Consider the following 22,135-nt stretch of genomic DNA (forward strand, 5'->3'; position numbering starts at 1 on the left):
TCCGCCTTCCCGTTATCCACCTCCCTGGACTGTTGAAGTGCGGTGGAGTAGATTTTAGCAGTGTATATGAATGAACTGTGTGTTTTTGTCTTTGGATGTGAAAGTGTAGGTGTACATTTAAACTTTAAAAAGGGATTTTGAGTAAGTGCGTGTGTGTGTGTGTGTGTGTGTGTGTGTGTGTGTGTGAAACCGGGAGCAAAGAGCAGCAGTGTTGGGAGGAGAGGGAGGAGGTGGTGAGAGGTCTTTGAGGCGAACCCCCAGTTGTTCCCGTTAAGAGGTGATCTGAGTTATTGATGTTGACGCATTCCTGCGGCGCTGCTGAGGAATAAACAGCACCGGGACTACAGCAGAGCCAGCCACAACACTGTAGGCTTCACCCCCACCAGCAGCTGCATCGCCATCACTTTTACCGATAACGCTACATCACACCAACCGTCAGCCATTCAGGTTATAACACCTACAGTCCCAGTGAGGTTGGGGGTCCCCAGACAGAGGAGGTTGTCAGTCAGGGGGAGTTTCTCCCACTCTCGCTCCCTCTCCCTGCACCCAGCTCAGCATGCCCCAGCCCCTGAGCTCCTCCACAGCTCTCTCAGCTCCACTACCATGTGTAGATGGACAGTGACACAAGGTGCACCGGTCGCCTGGTTCTCCACCTGCCCCTGCTACAGACCTCCTTCACTCATCCTCTCTGTCACTTTCCTTCTCCTGCTTCTCCTGCTCGGACCCTCCTCATCATCGCCCCTGTCCGCTTTATCACCCGACTCTGAAAAGCACCACAATGCACCGCGAGGGACTTCTCCTCACATCTTCATCTCACACCCGCCACCTTCCTCATCACCGGCCCCACTGCACGCATCCTCTGCTAGGTTGCCATGGGCGACCAATGTGTCATCGTCCTCAGCGACAGTCGTCGGGCGCCACGTGCGGAGCAGCTACAACCATCTACAAGGAGATGTGCGCAGAAGGAAACTGTTCTCCTACCAGAAATTCTTCCTTCGCATTGACAAGAAAGGAAAAGTTAATGGCACCAAAAGTGAGGATGATCCATACAGTAAGTTGACTTTGTTACATTGTTCTATGTTTCATTGGCTGTTTATATTTTGAGCTGTATTTAAGAATGGAGATATTAGCTTGTGAGAATTAGAAGGCCATCTGGGAATTTCTTAAGCTTTTATTGGATATTGAGCCATTTAGTTTCCTACTTTTTTTAGTTGCACTAAAAATTGATAGAAGGGAGGTCCATGTTATGAAGTTTGCTATTAAAATTAAAAACATTAAACATTAAAATGTTTAATAGCAACATTTTAATGTCCATATTTGTCAGAGAAAACACTATAGCAAATGATGGGACTGGTTTTTTTCACATTGCATTTATCTGTGAAGAGAGATGTTTCTGGTTTCCACCCCTGGCAAACGTGCACATCAAAACAGGTGACTGGGGAAAAAAAAAAAATAACAGTGCCGCATGCTTTTCAGCCGTTTCACCATGTGTAGAGGCAGGCCAGACTACAGAAAGTTAGTGAAGGGGGGAGCATGACAGTGGGAAAGGGAGAGGAAAAAACAAAATGTGTATGCCAAGAAGATAAAAAAGAGAGATGATCTACTGGAACCAATTAGAAATTGCCCAGAGAAAGTTCTTCTTCTTCGAGTAAATATCTAAAACACAGCTATTACCAAACCCCTGGGGAGAATGACAAGTCCATTTACTCCTTGCTGCTATTGTACTGCAGCTATAATAGTGGTGGGCACATGCTAAGTATGAGGTTATACAGACTCAGATGTAAAGTAATAAACATGCGATTCTTGCTCCTTTTTCTGGTTGTGCATTTTGAGGGCTGTGAAATATGAGTTTAACCTTTATTTACCCTAAGAAGGATCACTGAGCACACATGCTCTTTTGTCAGCACCACTCATATTCACAGTTACACTCTTTCACACTGGGTAGACTCCCAGCTCTTAATCCTCCACTGTTGGGCACTGAGAAACCCCACTGGTACCTTTAAAGCACTTTGAGATAACTTAACTTTAGGATTTGATGGAGGAAAAAGTATGATTGCATGATGAATGCAAAATGCACACATTTTGTGGAATCTGTTGTAAGATAATAGAACTTAATATCCATGTTAAGAATGTGCATTAACATACAATTATGGCTTTGTTTTCAGTTAATTAAAAACCAGACTGTACCACAATAGCTATGGCAGCAACAAAGCATCTCATCTGTAAAATTATAAATACTGTTAATGCCTTGTAAGGGTCATCATAATCATTAATGACTGATCCAGAATAGGAAATCAGCTGTTATCATTCTTCTGTTCACAACTTTATCTTCTAGTTAAACACATCTGGAAGTTCTCCACGACTGCCACAGTGTTCTGGTCTCTGCGCAGCTCAGAATAGCCGCATCGCCTCAGGGCACATTGACAGTAGTTGTTGAGGGAGAACAGAACATTACTCCCACATTTACCTGCCTAAAGTTTCCCTGCCAGCTCACTGAATTAGATGGGTGACGTCTAAAACACAAGCTAATTTCTTTAAGATAATACAAGAGGCTCTTGCTGCATTACTTCTACTGTTTGTGTTCCATTCTGTCACAGCATGTAAAGTGTGTGTGTCTTGGGAATGTAATCTTCAAAAATAGATCTTTATCATTTGCACAACTTTATACTGAACACATAGGTTTGTATACATCTGTCTGTGGCTCTGTGGCGCACACACACACACACACACACACACACACACACACACACACACACACACACACACACAGAGAGAGAGAGAGAGGCCAGCCTTGCACATGGCCTCCATATGGCAAAGCCCACTTTTATTAGGGCCAGGGCCAGTGTGAATATGTGTGTGCGTGTGTGTGTTTGTGAGTGTGTGTGTGTCACTCAGACACCAAGGCTCTGCCAGACATGGCTGAAGGAATTTCAATTAGCGTCCCTTCCTCCCTCCCCTTGCCTGCAGTCCTCTGACACACACACATGCACATGTGCAAACACACACATACACTTTTACACACATGCACATAAAGAGCTCAACCATTAGGGTGCAACGTGTCACTTACTATAATGACATCAGGTCATGCCATTAGAAGCGCAATCCATCAATTTCAACAGCTCTTGCCACTTGATTGTGGTGGGAAGTAGGTAAGAACTTTCTAGAGCACAAGAAAAAATCCTAAATATGAGGACTTGGCCAAACCTTTCAGGGCATATGTTGTCTTGGTAGAAGGCATTTCATCAAGTTGTATCTACCTGATAGTAAGCGCAGATGTTTAACATGTTTCAGACTGAAAGAAGATGGGTGGAAATCTGGTGGTAAACTGGAGAGATTCGGCTGTAATGAAATAAAGATTAAATAATGTGTGTGTCAGCACATCATTTAATATGTGTCAGTGCTTGTGCATTGACAGTATTTGCATCTGGGCACAAGCTTGCATGTACAGCAGTTTGTGTGCTTATGCGCCACCTCCTGCTATTTTGCATGTGCTCTAAAATCAGGAGAACAAATTGTACCCTTCAAACTAAACCAAACAGAACATAATTAAATTCTCCTCCCTTAACTGAGAACATGGATGTGGTACTTGACATACTAGACATGCTTTTTGCAGGACCATTCCTGCTCAGAAGTTGTTTTTATATGCATTTACACATTATAACATTGTTTATTTATACTGTACAGTTTTAGAGCTGATAGAACCAAAACAACTGCTTCAGAGCTGCACACAGACGTTTGGACAAATTAGATCTTTGATGCCGATTTCTGGTCTTTATGTGCTCATTAAACACAAATGACTCTTTTGAGAGAATCCTCTACATATAACATATTATATCATATAATTACACCTGGATAACACAGTGCACACAAATGCATCCAATGTGTCAGAGCAATCAGAGTGTTGCACATCTATACGTTTACCCAAGATCTTATTTGTATCCTTAGAAAAGCATCAAATTAACAGCTAGTGAGGGGGCAGTTGTTAGTGTTGTTATCATGGTCTAGTAGTCTGGTAATGTTCAGGAGGTCAGATTGCAAATGAGTGTCATTAGATGGTGTCAGAGGTTATGAAGAAGTTGCAGCTCCAGCTCTGGGGTCGAGGCTCTCCTCCACAGCCGAGCCTTTCTAATCATCTTGTCAAAGCTGAAGGGAGTACATCATTTATGGTTTTGGGCCTGGATTGTGAATGTGTGCTCACTGGTGCATGTCAGTGTTTGTCTAGTTGTGCTCATGTGATCAATGTCCTTCTATCCATCTCACCTCATAAATATGGTATAAATACCTTCAAAATAAGGCACTCCTAGTCTGAATATGGAAATCCTGTCAGGCCGTCGTGTGATTAGCATTGATCCTTTCACTGCCCATAAGCAACAAAACGGTCCTTGTTTTCTTCCCTCAATGTCCTCCACGGACTGTCACATCTTGTTTACAAACAAACAAATGAAGCAATGAAACAAATGGACATGTGTTTGCAGTTGGACCACAGACTTGTGGTCCTGCGTAGCTCAATTAGTAATGAATGGTGCCAACTTGACCACAGTTGGAGCTTTGATTCTAACTGTTGCCACCCGGATTGTAAAAACTGCCACACATACTTATTGTTAACATTAATCACAGTAGACACAGTACACACTGACATGAATGAATTGAACGCACCACGATTTATGGAGAGTCTAATACACTGGACATTATTCTGATTTAGTGCAGGTTTTCCATGTCCAGGCTAATTACACAGGTCCAGCCCCTCTGGTTTGACCCGAGTCAGGAAGCTTTGTTAATGCAAAGGTTAACACTACACACATCACTTTTGGCTGTTGTTTTACTCCGCCACAGTTAGTTATGTGCCGTAGCTGGGGGATGCAAATTTCACATTCTGTGTGCAAGACTGTGATACATTTTAATTCTTCTGGAGGAAACTATTCTCCTAAAGTGCATATTCCACATCGTACAAAAAACCACAAGCACTTATTTATCTTTCTCCTCTGCATCCATAAACCTCAAATGACTCAGCCAAATTAACACACAAAAAAACATGTAACAAGTGCCTGCCCTTCCTGAACATCTTGAAATTAGTCCCAGCTTTTTTCCCCTTTTTCAGTTTCTGTATGTCTTCATTTTTGCTGCCTTACTCTGACTGTTTCTCCCTGCATTCTGTGTGATGAGTTTAGGGTTCTCGTGGGAAAAGGTAACAGTGTGGCCTATAAAAGAGAGTTATGAGGAGGTACTGGATGTACCAGAGGTTAGTGTCAGCGTTGCTTTTCATTCAAAGTAACTTTGACATCTTCATGGACTCTTCTGTCCAACAGCCGTAAATAAAAGTGGGGTGCAAACATCTCCGCACAAGCTTGTTCAGGAAATACTGAACCTATCATTGAGTACTCGTAACTTAACATCAACAATTAGATTCAGCTGTCCTGTGAAAACATACAATAAACATATACTGCCTCTGACCCTCCTTCCAACTGCACTGACATTCATTTTTGCTTATGGCTGAAACAACCCGATGGGTTCTAAACAAAAATCATGGAAAACAATTCAAGGTAACGAGTGAAATTAGTCAGGCTCTTTTACTTCATCACCATACAACATCCTAGAAGCTACAATCTGCTTGTATGGACGAACAAATCCTAAAGTCAGCAGTACAACATTTTCACATGCCACTCTTCATGATGTTTTGGTAATATCTGAAATGCATCGAGAGTCTGGATCAAATCATGTCAGTTCTGATTCATGATTCCTTTTAATGGAATCTACGGAGCAAACACGGTCAATGTCCTGCAGAAATATTACGTAACATTAAGTATATCTTACATAAGAGCAATGTTATTTTACTATAATAAAACCAAGCCAAAGCATCGATAACATCGTTGTAGACTGTTTAGAAAGACGGATTAACGGGCCATTTACTGGTATTAACTGGAAGTTCAATGGTACTTCACAAAAGTTATTACATAATCTTTGTTTGGGACAAGAGTTATTCAGAGTCCTACAAATCAGGCCGTCAATATCTAAAAAGCAGAGACTCTGCACCGAGAAAACCTGCATGTACTGATGTGCAGCTTACACTGTGAACCTGAGGCTGTGAGGGAGTAAGCGTTGCTGAATTTACCTGCTGTAGACGTTTTACAACTTTCTGTTTTTAACTAAATATTAGACCGTCTGAGACTTTGGAAACTTTCAAAGGTCCAATATGAGTTGTTACTAGTGCTGTCAAACGATTAAAATATTTAATCGCGATTAATCGCATTAATGTCATAGTTAACTCGCAATTAATTGCACATCTATCTATTCTAAATGTCCCTAGATTTCTTTTTGTCCCATTATTTTTTCTCATTTTAATGCTCTTATCAACATGGAAAAGTGGATCGGCTTGCTTTGTGCAAATGTTTTTTATTAAAAACAACATTGGCATACTGTAGTGTTCAATTTCACACTAACATTCTCACTTGGAGCAAATCATCTCTCACACAATGTAACAGCTTTGACGAGGGGGTGGAGAATTCACATCAGCTGTGTGCTTGGCCATAAAGTGGTATTTCAGACTGGACGTGCTGCGATGATAGCTCAGTTCACAACGACAAAACACACAGATCACTTTGGTCTTGTCAATGGAACCATTTGGCAACTTTTTTAAAGTAAACTTTCCATTCAGAATCTTACTGGCATCCATTTTGGCGTCTTGCGCTCACCATCCACTCAAAACGTAACGTTAGCCTACTACTCTTTGGCCGGCTCGCAAGCCCAAACAAGTGTGTGCGGCGTGCCTGTTGTTTTGTTTCCAGTCTAGCTAGATCCTGTGTGGTGTTGTAGTTTTTCTAACGTTACTAGTTGTTGCAACAGCATGTGAAAAAAACTACAAAGTTTGCTAGGCCAAAAACAACGTTAATCTCGCGATAAAAAAAATGAACGCCGTTAAAATGGGTTTGCGTTAACGCCGTTAATAACGCATTTAACTGACAGCACTAGTTGTTACGCAAGAAATGATCTGGCCCGTACCATGGCAAGATGTGCAGCACTCATTGGTGTTTGGCATTCTCATCTCCTCATGACTGCAACAGTACAGTTCATTGATGGTCTACGTGTCGTGTAGTAATAAAAAGACAGTTGTCAGATACGGCATTCATTTGTAAAAACACTGCCCATTTTTGACTTGCATATTTGATTAAACTTGAAAGACTAAAATGTAATGTTTCAGTCAAATGCAATATTTTCATCTCAATAGTTTTGTGAATCTACAATGAATATTAAAAATGTTGTTTAAGTCAAGATAAGTACAACTTACAACTACTATTTACGCAACTCCTCCCCTCTCTCTCCCCACCTTCGTCAGCACTATTTTTTATCTCCAACATAGGGGTGAATGTAAAGGTCCAGATGTATGAGCGCGCTTTGACCCCACAAGCACCCAAACAGGGTAATTTATGGGGCATGTGTGTGTTAATGCTTTGGATGGGTCTGGAAAAACATGCAGAGCTGAAAATAATCAGAACAACTCTTCACAGTTAATACGTTTGGTTAAGATATTTCTAGTTAAGATAGTTCTACATTGTTAAAGTGCAGTTGTTATACTTTTGAAAGCTCAGTGTTTTGTGGATTTTTCATCTCAGTTTACATATTTCCTATCATTGCTGCTTGATATTTCCCATTAATTCACTCCCGTCCATTAATGTGTCAGCTAAATCAAGACTGAAATAAGAGCCAGATTTCTGTAGGCAGACTGAGGCGGCCCTGCCACAAACTCCACCAGTTAGGCACAACCTTAAACAAAAGTCTTTTAGCAGCAAATTATGTTTCTGTAAGAACTTCAGCTGCTTTGGAGCGCTTCGGCTCCCTGAGGAGAAAATGGCTCCAAACACCAAGAGTCGATTACTGTCCGCAAAGAATCTTAAGTTGGACATCTTGGTTTTGATAGACAGCCTTTTTCATCGTTTATGTTATGTGGAGGATTCTTGCCAAGTACACTTATACATATTCTTGAGAGAGGAAGAGAGATACTCTGACGTACAACTAGTTCTCAGTAATCAACCAGATTTCTAAACAACTATCAAGATTTAGTGTGAATCATCATTTCCATGCGACTGGTATACAAATCTGCTAAATGAGCAAGTGTGTACTTTACAAATGTACTTAAGTTGTGTGGACGTTTTGGATACATCTGAGAGTACGGAGTCCTATCCTTGAAAACTTGCAAACATGTTGCCCATTCAACTCAGTTTCTGGCTCATCTCAGTGCTGTCCTAACATCAATCCAACAGTTTGTTGTTGTCTAAATAACAAATCATTACATTTGGCAACAAACTGCAAAGCAGAATCCCAGCAATATTCACTTTCGAGTAAACAATGATGGGAACGTTTGTAGCATCATTTACTGTTAAGAGCCGGAAATTGCAGTATTTGCCATGTCAGCATGACACTTTTCTCCACGCCTTAATGTTGTAACGTTGTGTAATCTTAGCAAAGTTGGAGCCAGTACTACTTTGTTTTAGAATTTCATTGTGAAGAAAAAGAAAGGAGGAAAAATGCAAACACCAATGTGAAACTCAGATTATAAAAATACAGTGTGTAGTGCAGTTTAATTGCTTCAACCACAGCATAATCCCATAAAAAGACCCTTTATACTGTAAACTGGGCTGAAACGTGACCTCTGACTCCGTAATCTAGTCCTTTTTAGATCTGAAACCATTAGCAGATAAATCTATAGGGCGATCCACAGAAATGAACCAGAAACTATTTTGATAAGCTTTTAAGACATTCAAGCTTGAGTATCAAGTTTGCTTTGGGTCCAGCTTCTACAATGTGCAGATTTACTGTTTCTATCTGTTTTATATAACTGTATATTGAATATATTTGGGTTTCGAACGGTCAGTGAGAGAAAAAATTATTTAAAGATATCACATTGAGCTCTAGGTAATTGTGATGGGCATTTTATGGACCGACCAAATAATCAAGAGAATAATCATTAGATTAATTGACAATAAAATTAGGGCAGCAACTAACGATTATTTTCATTGTCAATTAATCTGTTATTTCCTCAATTAATCAATTAGTAATTTGGTCTCTGAAATGTCAGAAAATGGTGAAAAATGTTTACTGTCAAAGAGGAGTGAAGAAACTAGAGACTATACATATTTAAGAAGCTGGAATCAAAATAGTTGGCGATTAATAAAATAGTTGACAAATAATCGGTTAATCTTTGCAGCTCTAATGAAAATAATCGTTAGTTGCAGCCCAAGTCCTTTTCGAACTTCTTTTAGAAAACCAAAAAGCAAAGAGCCTGAATTGCATTATAGCATATTTTCATCAGACATTCTCTACTAGTAACTATGCTGAAAAATGCACTGGAAGCCTAATATTAAAAGTAGGGCTGCAACTAACGATTATTTTAATAATCGATTAATCAGTTGATTATTTTTTCGATTAATCGATAAATCGGACTCAACTCAATACATACTTACATACATACTTGTTGTTTTAGTTAATAGTTTAAGTAACCCAAAGAGCAGATACAGACAACACACACACACACACACGTTCACTTGAAGCTTATTCATTAAATTATTACCATCATTGTAGTCAGTGCAGTTAAGTTCATTTATACACCACATTTAAACACAGCTTAAGATGACCAAGTGCTATAAAAGAACTTTAAAATGAAATTAAAAAGTACAACACACACACACACATATATTTGTCAACAATAACTGATATGGGACAAAGCACAGAATATATACATATTTTATATATATATATATATATATATATATATATATATATATATATATATATATATATATATACACACACACACACACAATAGATTGAAAAATTAATGGGCCAAAAAAAAGGCCAGTGAATAAAAACGTGTCTTTAGTCTTGCCTGCTTTACTACTGTTATTAACAAGCTAACGCTAGCTTGTCATGCTTGTCAAGCTAGATAACAAGTAAATACCACACCAGGACCAGAAGAGCTACTGGAGGGACGTTACGTTCCTCACTTCAAAACGGAACAAAAGTAGGATTCTGTAGTGACTTTACCCTGCTGTTGAACTCCCTTCCTCCTCATCAAGGACTCCAACATGTTTAGGTTTTAGGTGCTGAATCATCACCGTGGTGCGCCCGTGCCATGCCATGTCGCTTTTGCATATCTTGCAATTAACACGTTTTCGATTTATTTAGTGTGAAATGCTCCCACACCTTGGATGACTTAGGTCGCACTGATTTCTCTGCCTCCGCCGTGTGTTACGGATTAACGTTACGGGTCTCTCCGGTCTCTCTCTGTATTTCCGCTACCCCCGCTCTGCTCTTTTTTCTTTTCTTTCGCTCTGCGCTGCTCCGCTCTGCGCTGCTCCGCTCTGCGCTGCTCCGCTCAACTCAATTTATTTTATTTATCTCCGCGACTGAGAGGCATATTGATACAACGAATCGACAATGAAATTTGTTGCCAACTTTTTTAATAATCAAATTTTATCGATTTTATCGATTCGTTGTTGCAGCCCTAATTAAAAGTGTCACTTTGGTGTTCGCCTGGTGCATGTGAACAGGCAGAATTCATGGCCAGTAAAGCAGCGGGAGGGCTGGGGGGGGAAAGGGGACTGAGTACCTAGGGCCCTCATGTGAGAAGGGCCCAAAAAGATGCTAGAATGAATAGTTGTGGATGCGGGGAGGGGCCCGTAGAAAATGCCTTTCTACAGGGCGCAGAATTTTGGGCTACGCCCCTGAGCGGGAGGTGAAGAAAAAACACCTTTAACAGATAACATCCAGGGCTGCTGCCATATAGACATGCCGTGCTTCAGGACAAGCCCCCCACCACACACACACACACACGTTCCTGCTCCCCCATACTCTCTCACTCAACCCTAACCCTGCCACACACACACACACACACACACACACACACACACACACACACACACACACAGCATGAAAGTGAAGCTCTTAATGGAGTCATCAAAGGTAGAGCTGAAAGCTTATAGTTGAGTCCAGAGAGGCATCTGGACAGCCTGGCTGAAAAGAGCAGCCAGGAATGCCAGCTAATTACCCTCTGTGTGTGTGTGTGTGTGTGTGTGTGTGTGTGTGTGTGTGTGTGTGTGTGTGTGTGCGTGTGTGTGCGTGTGTGTGTGTGTGTATGTGAACATCAACGCAAGTGTGAGACAGAAACTTAGAACGATACAGAAAGACTTGTGGCAAACTGAATAATATTTAAGCATGTCGGTGCATTATATCTGCGGTGTAATATAACAAGATTTCTAAAGCTGAAAGTCCAACGCCAAAAAATCCAACCACAACAGTTGGGCAACATCTCACTGGCAGCTCAACTGTAAATAAAAAATGTGTGAAATGCAGACGACGGTCACAGCACTTTGCCTGAAAACATAGCTCCTGCCGTGTCAGGCTAGTGAAATGTTTTGACAGAAGCTGGCAGCTTTGGCACTTTATCATGTTACAAAGTCAACTGTGTTAAAGGAATCACAATATCTCAGGTGGTTATGTTTTTTCTTTTTCCTCTCCATCAAATCACCATTAACATCACTGTGAATTTCTTTTGGTTTCCTCCTAGCAGCTCTTAAATGTGTGTGACATAACTTGCTGCGGTCTTGCTGAGCCCGGTAAAGTGATCTCAAATTATGCGGTGCTGGAATGATGAGCAGCGCAGACGAGAAAGTTAACGCTATCTGTTGGCTAGACTTCTGGTATTTTAAAATGAGGGTTTTCACTCAGGTGATCCCTTTTGTATGATTTTGGAATAATCTGGGTTTGTTTTTCTTTTCATATCCCGGCCAGTTTTGAAATCACATACAGCTTGAAGAACAGTGTGTAGTTTCGGCTATTTCTGTCCAACAAAAAAAGACAGTGATGTGAGTGTCCCTGTCAGGGAAGGAAATAAAACCATCATGGGGGAAAGAATACGCTAAATAACACAGTGAGTGCAGGTCAAATAGAATAATCCTGCTAATGAAAAAAATACTTCAGAAGAAACACATTCAATGTAGTACATAAAAGGGCACACAATATGTGTTTAATCAAATGTATAACCCAGAAATGTAATACCAGCAAAACAAATTTAGAAAACAAATCAGTTAGACAAAAATTCTATTTGTCAAAAAATATTGACGCTGATGAATCAGAAACAGGCCTTTCTCAGCTTCGGTCAAAACCGTTGGTCAGGCAGGCTGTGATGTGGCCACTTAGTGCATGATGATACTGATGTCAACCACATCAGTCTAAACCAATACCTCAACGCTCCTCAAAACACATAATATACAGTAGTTTCCAGTCCAACCCAATACCTTCACCAGCACTCACCATGCAAACTGCGTAACCGAGAAGTGTTGGTTCTCTCTCAGACTTCACAGACAGATATTAATATTCAACCAAACATCAAGAAAAAATAATGCAAAGGAAATAGTTTAATCCTGTTAAAAGCACGGGTTTGCTGAAATGCAGCAGTGGCCAAGAAGGCTTGTTTGCATGCCTTTTGCTCTTTGTTTTTTGTATCTATATGGCCAAATACAGCAGAATAGTTTAATATTTTCAACTCATATCTGATTTGGTGGGTATTTTTCTGAATTCCTCTATTCTTCTTTTGTGTCTTTTCTTGTTTTCTCTCTTTTGAGTTTTTGGCAGTTGCATGGATGTAAACTCTTGTCACAATGAATACGAGACATCATCAGTCACTCTGTTGCCATAGTTTGCTTAGTGTTCAGACCTCAACTGATGCAATCAGATATTAAATAATAGGGGCCACTTTTGCGTTAAGATTTTTTGTTGCTTGGATGACACATTTATATTTAAAATAAAAAAAAAAAAAGCGTGACATATTTAGTTGCTGCAGAAAAACACAGTAAAGTCATCCAAACATCTAAATATTGGACCCAGAATAAAAGAACCAAACCAATTCCATTCTTCTTGCTGAGTTCATGACACAAACTATTCTGCAAGTGACAATATTTCACAATACAGAGTGAGACCACTACGGGCTGCAGGCATGCAGTAGACCCACTCACAGCTGGTCACCATGTCGAGGTCAAATTGTGAACAACCGCAGTATAATCTTCAAAAAAGCCCCCGGATAAACAGTGGAAAGATTTTCATAACCTCCCATAACCTTTAGGTTCAGCTGGAGTCTCCCTGACCGTGTTTCTAAAGGGGGCCAGGGTGGGTTGGTGGGGTGGGGTGTCGACAGGAGGTCTGCAGTATGTGTGTGTTCCCGTGTGTGTGGATCTGTGAGCATGTTATGTATATGTGCACTGTGATGCTGTTCAGAGCAGTAAATTCATTTCAAGTGACAAAGAGTGTTTGATTCATCTTAACTTGCAAGTGAATGTTACCCTCAACATTATTTTCTATGGTATCTGGGCAAAAACACGTCAAATTATCAGGGACAATTTTTAACGTTTTGGTCGTCTTACAGTATCGTATATTTATTAAGTTACCTAGGTTACCTGCGTTGAGAACTACTTTGTTGCATCTCATTCCCCCTCTGTCTTCCCTCATTTCCAGTCATCTCTCTTCTGTTGACTACTACTACTAAAAAGGCATGAATACCCTAAACCACACTTTAACAAAGAAATAAAGATCTATCAAAGACATCAAGTGACTTTCATGTCAAACCAAGGTTAATATCCTCTTAACTGGACAATAAACTAGTAACTGTAGGCTACTCAAACAGTACTTTATTCAAAACTAGACATTCTGTGCTAGCAAGCCAGTATTGCCAGTGTGTGTTGGGAAGCTACTTTTGCCTTATGTCTACTCAGTCAGATTCAAACACAGGTTTACTGGGAAAGAGGACGTTTTAACTGGGAAAAGAATAGAAGAAAATGGAGCCATTTAAAGAGAATGATGATGAGGACAGAAGGACGTGAGGAAGACAGAAGTAAAGGAACATTGAAGGTAAAGGTTAGGAAGTCTGAGAGAACCACACAACAAATTAACAACAACCATCCATGAAATGTGGATAAACATCACAAACTCAAGACACAAGCAGTCATGATCTGCCAGTGTCATAACCCTTTAATGACCAATAAAAGTAATAGATTAAAAAAAGGCTTAAATCTATTAAAGCTGCTGTTGCGTATCTGCAGTCTGCTTTCGTACGTCTGATTTGCATTTTAAAAGGCAAATTTCCATTCACGTTTAGAGATTTGACAGAGTCACATTGGAGTTTAGTTTTGGCTAAAAAATCCTAGTGGTCTTGATGAAGTTGTTAATGAACAGTTTCTTACTGTTAGAAGGCCAGATTGTGTTTATTTGTACTTGTAGCTCTGTTAGTGTTACGCTTTGGGTTTGACTGGCAAAGACCCTTTTGGCTTGTTTTTATGAAAGTTGTAGAGTTGTCCTGTTACGCACAAGTGTTTGCCCTATGGTGATAGCGGAAAATGTCCATGCCTTTTATATTAACTAAATCCTGTGCTTTTTGCACGTTCAGTGTTGGGTTATACAACAGTTTTTCTTTTGCACTTAAAAACAAAAATTCATAATTAAGATGGGCTGAGATCCAATGGACACAAGGAGGGAGAAAAACAGTTTTCCCTTCTCAGAAAAAAAGGGAACTATACAGTAACACACCCAAGGCACCAATAAGGCAAATTGTTAATAAGCGTTTAATATTTCACTTTTTAAGTTTTAGAGCAAGGTATGTCTAGCACCAGAGTTTAAACCATTTGCGTGTGTGTGTGAGTGTGTGTGTGTGTGTGTGTGTGTGTGTGTGTGTGTGTGTGTGTGTGTGTGTGTGTTCATAACAAAAACCTGATGAATGGGTCGATGTTAAAAGCTCAGGTCCTGTTTTTCTCTGTCTCCTCGCCATAAACTCTGTTGTTGCGATCTAAGCCTTTTGTTGCAGCCTGGCCTTTCAACTCGCAGGCAGACTGGCTGCTTCTGGTAACTGGTAAAGGGGCCATAAAAGAGCCCTGTGCTTTGGTTTTTGACAAACCACATCAAACGGGAGGAGGGAAAAGGGTTTGAACAGGTGGAGCGGCCTTTAGCACAGCACTGACAGATCTTATTCTGACAGATAACATTTATAAGATTTAGAAATGTCAGCTGTGTGTGCAGCGAGATGGAACATTTTGAACCTGATAGATAAGTGTTGTGGTACAGGTCTGTGTGAGTAACGGACTTAACATAATGAGCCAACATGATGCACTGTGAGCTTTGAAAATCTACTTCAAGTTTAGAGGCTTTAAAAAGCCTTTATTGACCAAATAAAGGAACAGTGGGGATGGAGTAATGCCAACGACTACATTTAGCAAAAAGAAACAAGGCCAAAAACTATTAAAAACCAGCAACACACATACAAGAGAAGATCGTTCGGAACTGCAAAACATCAAATTAATTTTGATGCCGTTGTCATACATTTCCAAAAACCAAACAAACAGTCTCAAGCCATAAGACAGACTGATCTCATGAAAAGGCGTATGTATGACACGCCAATTTGTATGCCATTATTTTTATTATTAATACATTATATTTACTTTTCATAAACTCAACAGTCGCTTTCTTCTTTTACTAAAGCAAACCCTGTTCTTCTTTTCCTAAACCCAACCGTAGCTTTCTACTCGCGATAACACGTTCTTCTCGCGATAACACACCAAGTGGCGTGTATGTGTACCGCTCTATACAGCACGCGGATAGCTCAAAAAGTGTACAGATAACACGCCACTTGGCTTAAGAAAGTTGGCGTGTATATTTACGCGAAGTCATGATGCCATGTTGCATGAGAAATTACAGACAACAGTGACACAGTTTAGTAGCGACAGATGTAACAGCAGTGAGAGAAAAAGAGGAAGGGGAATGAGGGCAGAGTAGGGGTATCTGGTAAGAAGACAGGTACGAGATTTGAAAGACATTTGCTGGATCTTTAACCCTTCATCTCATACTGTATTAATTGTCATTTGCTTCTACTGGTCACTGTTTATTCCAGGGTTTCTTTTACTGCCTCCCTGCCTAAGTTGGGGAAAATATGTGCATAATCTAGAAATAAATAGTAAATGAAAACGAAAAAATGAAATGGGTCCATCTTGAGTCTTTCATGGTAGCCTTACTACCACTGTATATCCAGCCAATTCACTCTTTATAAGAGAAATAGGCAGATTCAAATGTTTTTTTGGAAATGCAACATGGCATAAGGTTGCCCATAACTGAAACTGGAAGCTGTCTAATACTGTCACTTTAAAATCTCAAGAGTAGCAATACTAGACCTTTAGAGATACTCTGGATAGACTGTCCCTGTTTCTCACTTTATCTATCCTGCAAGCAGGCTCCACTTCCTACTGGGCCCTTCAGCTAATCCTTTCAAACCCCTGATAGTTTTATGGCTTGGTGTAACTGGCTTTAGGATGAGAGAAGAAAGGCCTGGCGACCACAGCTTAAACCAGTAATTGGTCCAGGCTTGAAAACTGATACGGACGCCTTGACCTCTTGCCAGTCTGGCAGCCAGAAAGCCTCTCTCAATCCTGTCCGTGTGCCTGCCTGCCTGCCCTAGCTCCCCTGGTCAGAAAAACAAACATAGGACGGAGAAATGTTTTTTTCCTGGCTTACACCTCGGTCCCACGGCATGCAGCCCACAAGCTAACCAGCAAATGAACAGGGGGCAAGAGGCCGGTCTGAGGTCTGACTGTCACATAGTGAAGAAAAAAAGAGAAGGGGGAGACAAGACTGGGGTTCACTTGTGCAAAAGATTCAGGTTTCAACTACAGTATTTTTAAGCTATTTTGCTAAATTATAGAATCTAATTAAGAGTGATGCATGCTGACCTAAAACCTCATATTTGGAATATGATGCACTGTTTCACATTTTAAACCAATGCTAATATAGTGAAATGCCTATTCTATCTGGTTATTCAGATCGCATTGTCTTTCAAATGATTTCATATTTTCTCTGTAACAATGCTAACATTTCCAAGAATCAGTAAAGGCCATAATTGAATTATTTTGCTGCTGTAGCACTGACATTTCCCAATTTGTTATCAATAAAGTCTATCTATTCTAATCTAAATTCAAGTGTTGGGTTTAGCCAATAAATTGATTAGGAGACGGACAGAAATATTTTTTTACTTTCCTCTGGTTTATATCACTTCGTCTTTGTGTTTTGTACTAATGGTCAAACAAAACAAGCAATTAGAAGATGCAAACATGGGTGTTGGAAAAAAATGTTACCTGCATTAATAATGAAATAATCATTAGTCGCGGCCCTATTCAGGACCATATGTATCTGGTATCAGCAAAATCAGCAGAACAAAAAGGAAACCACAATGTACATGAACGCAACAATATCTGAGGAACCAAGCCGCACAACCTTTTGACATGTTTGTCTATCTGTCCCCGCCTGCACCAGGTATGTTGGAGATCAAGTCAGTGGATGTGGGAGTCGTGGCCATCAGGGGCCTCAGCAGTAACTACTACCTGGCAATCAGCAAGAAGGGAGAGCTATATGGAGCGGTGAGTAGCTGATCTGTCTCTTTGAATGTAGGATATAAATTACTTTTTAATCCAGAATCTCCTCTACTTTAAGGTGTTGAGTGTCCAACACTTACGCAGTGTCATGACTGTTAAAGTTTACTCGTGATACAGTGTAAAATCTGTGTCAATCTTAATGACTCTTAGAGACACTTTTCTCCCCAAAGTGCTGACCCTGCAGCTTTGACTTTTCTTGAATGCTTTTTAAAACAATGGACAAGGCTGCAAGACTCTCTATTCCAGAAATAGGAACCAAAGTCAGTCAATGTGAGCTCTCCTCTCTGCTACCTACCTCTCCATTCATGAAACAGGGAACACAATCCTTCAGTTTCTCTATTCTGCTTCAGTCCCTCTGGGAGAGCAGCCCTTGTTTCATCTGTTTTTTTCTCTCTCCCTCCTTTTCTTCATCCCATTCTCTCCTTCCTTTTTTCTCTTTTACTTACTTTGAAAGACCCAACTTTCAGTGTGTCTCTCTGGGAGCTACACCACAGATGAAATGACACACGGTAGAAAAGACAGAGAGGCATTCTGTTGCATGGCCTGAAACCGAATTCCCATGACGTCTTCTGCTCGGTGCAACACAAGCCATAGTAATGCGGCAGCGAAGGGCTGGCGTTCGATTACACTTGATGGGTTTACACAGTGACTTCTTTATCCGGTGGTAATCAAATGAAATCATTGTTTCATTACATTGCCAGATTAATACATGTAAGGGACACAAAGGATTATGATTGCTTTGAGGTTTATACCATAATTCAATATTTGTAGAATTATCAAAGCAAACCAATGATGAAGGATGGATAACTTCATTAAAATGAATCTTTTTTTTAACTGTTGTTTGTCTATTAAATACAGAGACTGACTTTTTAAGATCTGGCCAGTAAGTCACTTAGTAAAACGGTAATGACATTATTATTTTTTACCACAATTTTATGTCACTCATGATTAGTTTTATTTTTTATCCGCCTTTCCAAACATTTTAATTGAAAGGCAGTCAGCACACACACAGTTTGGTTGTAGTAAAATATTCTCATTTTGCTTTGAGAACATTCAGTTTTACTTCTGGAACCAATTTAAACAGCTGTGGCCAGATACAGTGGAGAGGGAGAGAGAGAGAGAGAGAGAGAGTGTGAGTGAGTGAGTGAGTGAGTGTGAGTGTGAGTGTGTGTGTGTGTGTGTGTGTGTGTGTGTGTGTGTGTTCATGGCGAGTACATTTTTGCTCGTGAATAACCGCATCCAGTTAACTGGCTGTTTAAGCGACGTTAGCCTTAAGCACAAGGGCAGCTTCCAGTAAACTGACAAATGTTACTCTCTCAGATCATTTTCTGTGGGTGGTGGGTGGTCACTGTGGTAACGTAAGCCACAAACACAGTGTCACAATGCTCTTCCCTGGCACAGAGCCCGAACCTTTAACACGTCGCATCTCATGCTAACCTCTCTGCCCCGTCACCTACAACACCTCCCATAGCCCCCCCCCCCCCAGTCCACTGACACACAAACGCCATTTACAACAATTCGACTTTCAGGTCCAGTTTTTACGATTGGCCTTGATTACACTGGGAATTGTGCAACAGATTCTTAAGCTATGGCTGACCATGTTGTCACAATAAGTAAAATGCCATGTTGTTGCGCAGAACAACTTCTAGGAACAACTAAAGTGAGTTTTGATGAAACACCTAATAATGAAACTGAAAGATTAACAAGAGGAACTGAGTACATCATGTGGCTAAGGAGAATAAAAACTGGATAAGGACAAGATTACGATTAAGTGAAGACTAGGCTCACTGAATTTGTGGGGTTAATAAAAGCATACAGCAAGTGAGCAACCACAGCTGTACAGTATAAGAGCCTTCTGATGTGGGGAAAAGTTAAATATGACCCTGAGAAATCCACAAATCTCACACATCATCATCCAAGTTCTCAAATTCAACCACTTTCACATCTGCTCTCAACAGCTTGACTGCAATGCACGATTATTTAGAATTATTATTATAACTACTTAATTGTCTATAAAAAGGTCAAAGTAAGAAACGATCATCGCAATTTCCTCAAGCCCAAGGTAATGCCATCAGATTGTTCAACCAACTTTTTGGTCTCTTAACTAAGTCTTGATGTTTGCTACGGTGCCTCACCACAATGCACGTCAAACTCAAGGCCTGCGGGCCAAACCGGGCCCCTCGCAGATTTTGATCCGGCCTGCACATCAATTTAGGTTCTCAATAAATTTTGGCCCGCCTATGTTTCTGTCACTTTTGCAGACGTTTTTTTCAATCTTTTTGCCACTTTTTTTGGGGCGCTTTTCCCCCCCCGTTGTTTTGGTTGCTTTTGTGATCTTTTTTGGGGATTCTTTTCTATGATGGCTAAGAAACCTTTTTTCTGACTTTTTTTGGGCTTTATGTGGACCAAACTGTAAGTAAGAAGACTATATGAGACATGCAATAATACAGTCACATATATTTGACTTTTTCTCTTAAATAAAAGTATGTCAATAAACTATACATGTCTGGCCCTTGGTGTGATTCTCTTTTTCCAGTGTGGCCCTTAGTAAAGTTGAGTTTGACACCGCTGCCATAATGTATTCAGAATCCGCCAAATAATTACAATTGTATGTTCTTGGTTGCTGCTTATTCTTGTTATTGTATGAATAAGAAAATGGGCTGAACAATATATGGACTTCGCAGGAGGCCCAATATTTGTTAAAGGCAAGATATCTGTCAAAATACCATTTTGAATTAAGTAGGTGCTGCAGAGAGGTCCCAGGCTACAAATAATATTCTACAGACTTTGGTTAAAAAAAAACCATTTCTTTGGTATAGATCCTCCCAAAAATATCACACGAAGATTATTTGAATATATTTTTCAATGAAAATGAAAAAATTTAAAATTCCCTGCAATATCGTGAATCATATCGCGATTGCAATATCAGTCAAAATAATCACAATTAAATATTTTTTCAAATCGCTCAGCCATACTGGAATTAGTATTAATGAAGTAATCGTTTCAGCTCTAAAATTCTGACATTTACATTCTTTGTCTCTCCCCTGCAGAGGGACTTTGGTCCAGACTGCCGTCTGATTGAACGCATCGAGGAGAACAAGTACAACACCTACGCTTCAGCAGAGTGGCGCAACAAGAAGAAGCACATGTTTGTGGGACTGAACGCTAATGGCAAGCCAATGAGGGGTAAGAAGACAAGGAGGAAAAACACTGCCACTCACTTCCTGCCCATTGTGGTACAACCACGATGATTGGACATATCAGCCAAGAGAGAGCTCTGCACACTGCAGGCTATCAGACGTTTTCTGAGTAATAGCGATGGCTACATTGGACAGATCTGAATCAGATCTGAATGATGCACTGAGGAGGAACAGAATGGAAACCTATGGACATTTTGTTGCATAAAGACATTTCTATTTTTAAAGAAAGAAATAAGATATATTGCTATACAATGTATATACTATTTTCTGTTTTAAGTTATCAAGTACATTGGCACAGTAGAAAATATGAAAATAAATTACTTCTGTGCCAAAATGTGATTAGTAACACATTTCTAGATTTGTGTACATGTGAAGAGCTTGACTGGGAAGAAATAAAAATGACAAAATATGTAAGAGGAAAAGACAAAGACAAGAAGAGGAGGTATTGACAGAAAGCTAATTGAAAAGGAGAAGAAAAGACAAGAAAAGCAGAACATGAAAAGGATGAGAAAGAAGCAGCAACACAATAGCAAGTCTAACACGATCATGTTTTATTCTTTAAAATTTATTTATTTTGTGTAATATTTAACAAAAAAAAAAAAAAAAACACAAAAAAGGACAAATTCTTGTCTTTTTTACCATTTATGCTTTTTTTTTGGAATACTAATCATTTAAACCTGAATAAATATAAAAATATATTTGTCTTTAAGTTGTTTGACTGACTTTGAATGCTTTTAGATATTTTTACAGTTCAGTTATTGGTTGTTCATATTGTAAATACAGCAAAGAGATAGAAATAAATACATATATAAACTAAACATTCAATGAAATGCTTTAATCAGTTGACCCAGGTAACTGATCCACTGTATTCTTTTTATATTACCAAGAGAAGTGATGGGAATTATAAGATAAAAGATAATGTGACAATGAATATTATATACTTCAAGTCCATCTACTGATGAAGACCATGAGATGAGTTAAAAAGGTTGACAAAATAATCTTGATTCAAAGTCTACTTAGGTTTTTCTGAAGCTTTCAACCATACCTCATGGTCTTCACTGGCAGATGGACTTTTGCTAAGTTTGCCTGGATGGAGCAAACTATTGATAGATGCATACTGTGTGGTTGAAAGCTTTACAGCTTGTAAGCTGGCCATGATTATTTTGTCAAACTACTATTTCAAAAAGTCAAGAATGAGAACTGCGCTCAAATATTCAAATATTTTGGCAACTCAAAAGCATCATCTTGTCTTTCTCTAAGTAATCTATAACAAACTGTGAGTAAAACGGTGGAGTACTTTTCAAACCAATATGTGAATCAGGAATCTGTAAGAGATTAGACTTTTGAAAGAAGCCCAGCAAAAACCTGGTTGATGAGTTCTGGGGTTTTCATTTCACACTGTAAAAACCTCTCCCCTTACAAGTACACATGGCTTCCTGGAGGATAAACACTGTCTTTTATGTGATAAAGACAAAACAGGCT

At 39.7% G+C, this 22,135-nt stretch overlaps 1 protein-coding gene across 1 annotated transcript; it reads left to right on the forward strand.

Moving 5' to 3' along the window:
- Positions 1-302: 302 nt before the first annotated feature.
- On the forward strand, positions 303-21,363 carry fgf10a (fibroblast growth factor 10a). Its single transcript, XM_078271847.1, has 3 exons — positions 303-1,051; positions 17,335-17,438; positions 20,504-21,363. Exons 1-3 carry the CDS (start codon positions 604-606, stop codon positions 20,702-20,704), a joined length of 753 nt encoding a protein of 250 aa, XP_078127973.1. The 5' UTR covers positions 303-603; the 3' UTR covers positions 20,705-21,363.
- Positions 21,364-22,135: the final 772 nt, after the last annotated feature.

The sequence above is a fragment of the Sander vitreus genome, chromosome 16, assembly GCF_031162955.1.
Source record: "Sander vitreus isolate 19-12246 chromosome 16, sanVit1, whole genome shotgun sequence".
NCBI classification, from domain to species: Eukaryota; Metazoa; Chordata; class Actinopteri; order Perciformes; family Percidae; genus Sander; species Sander vitreus.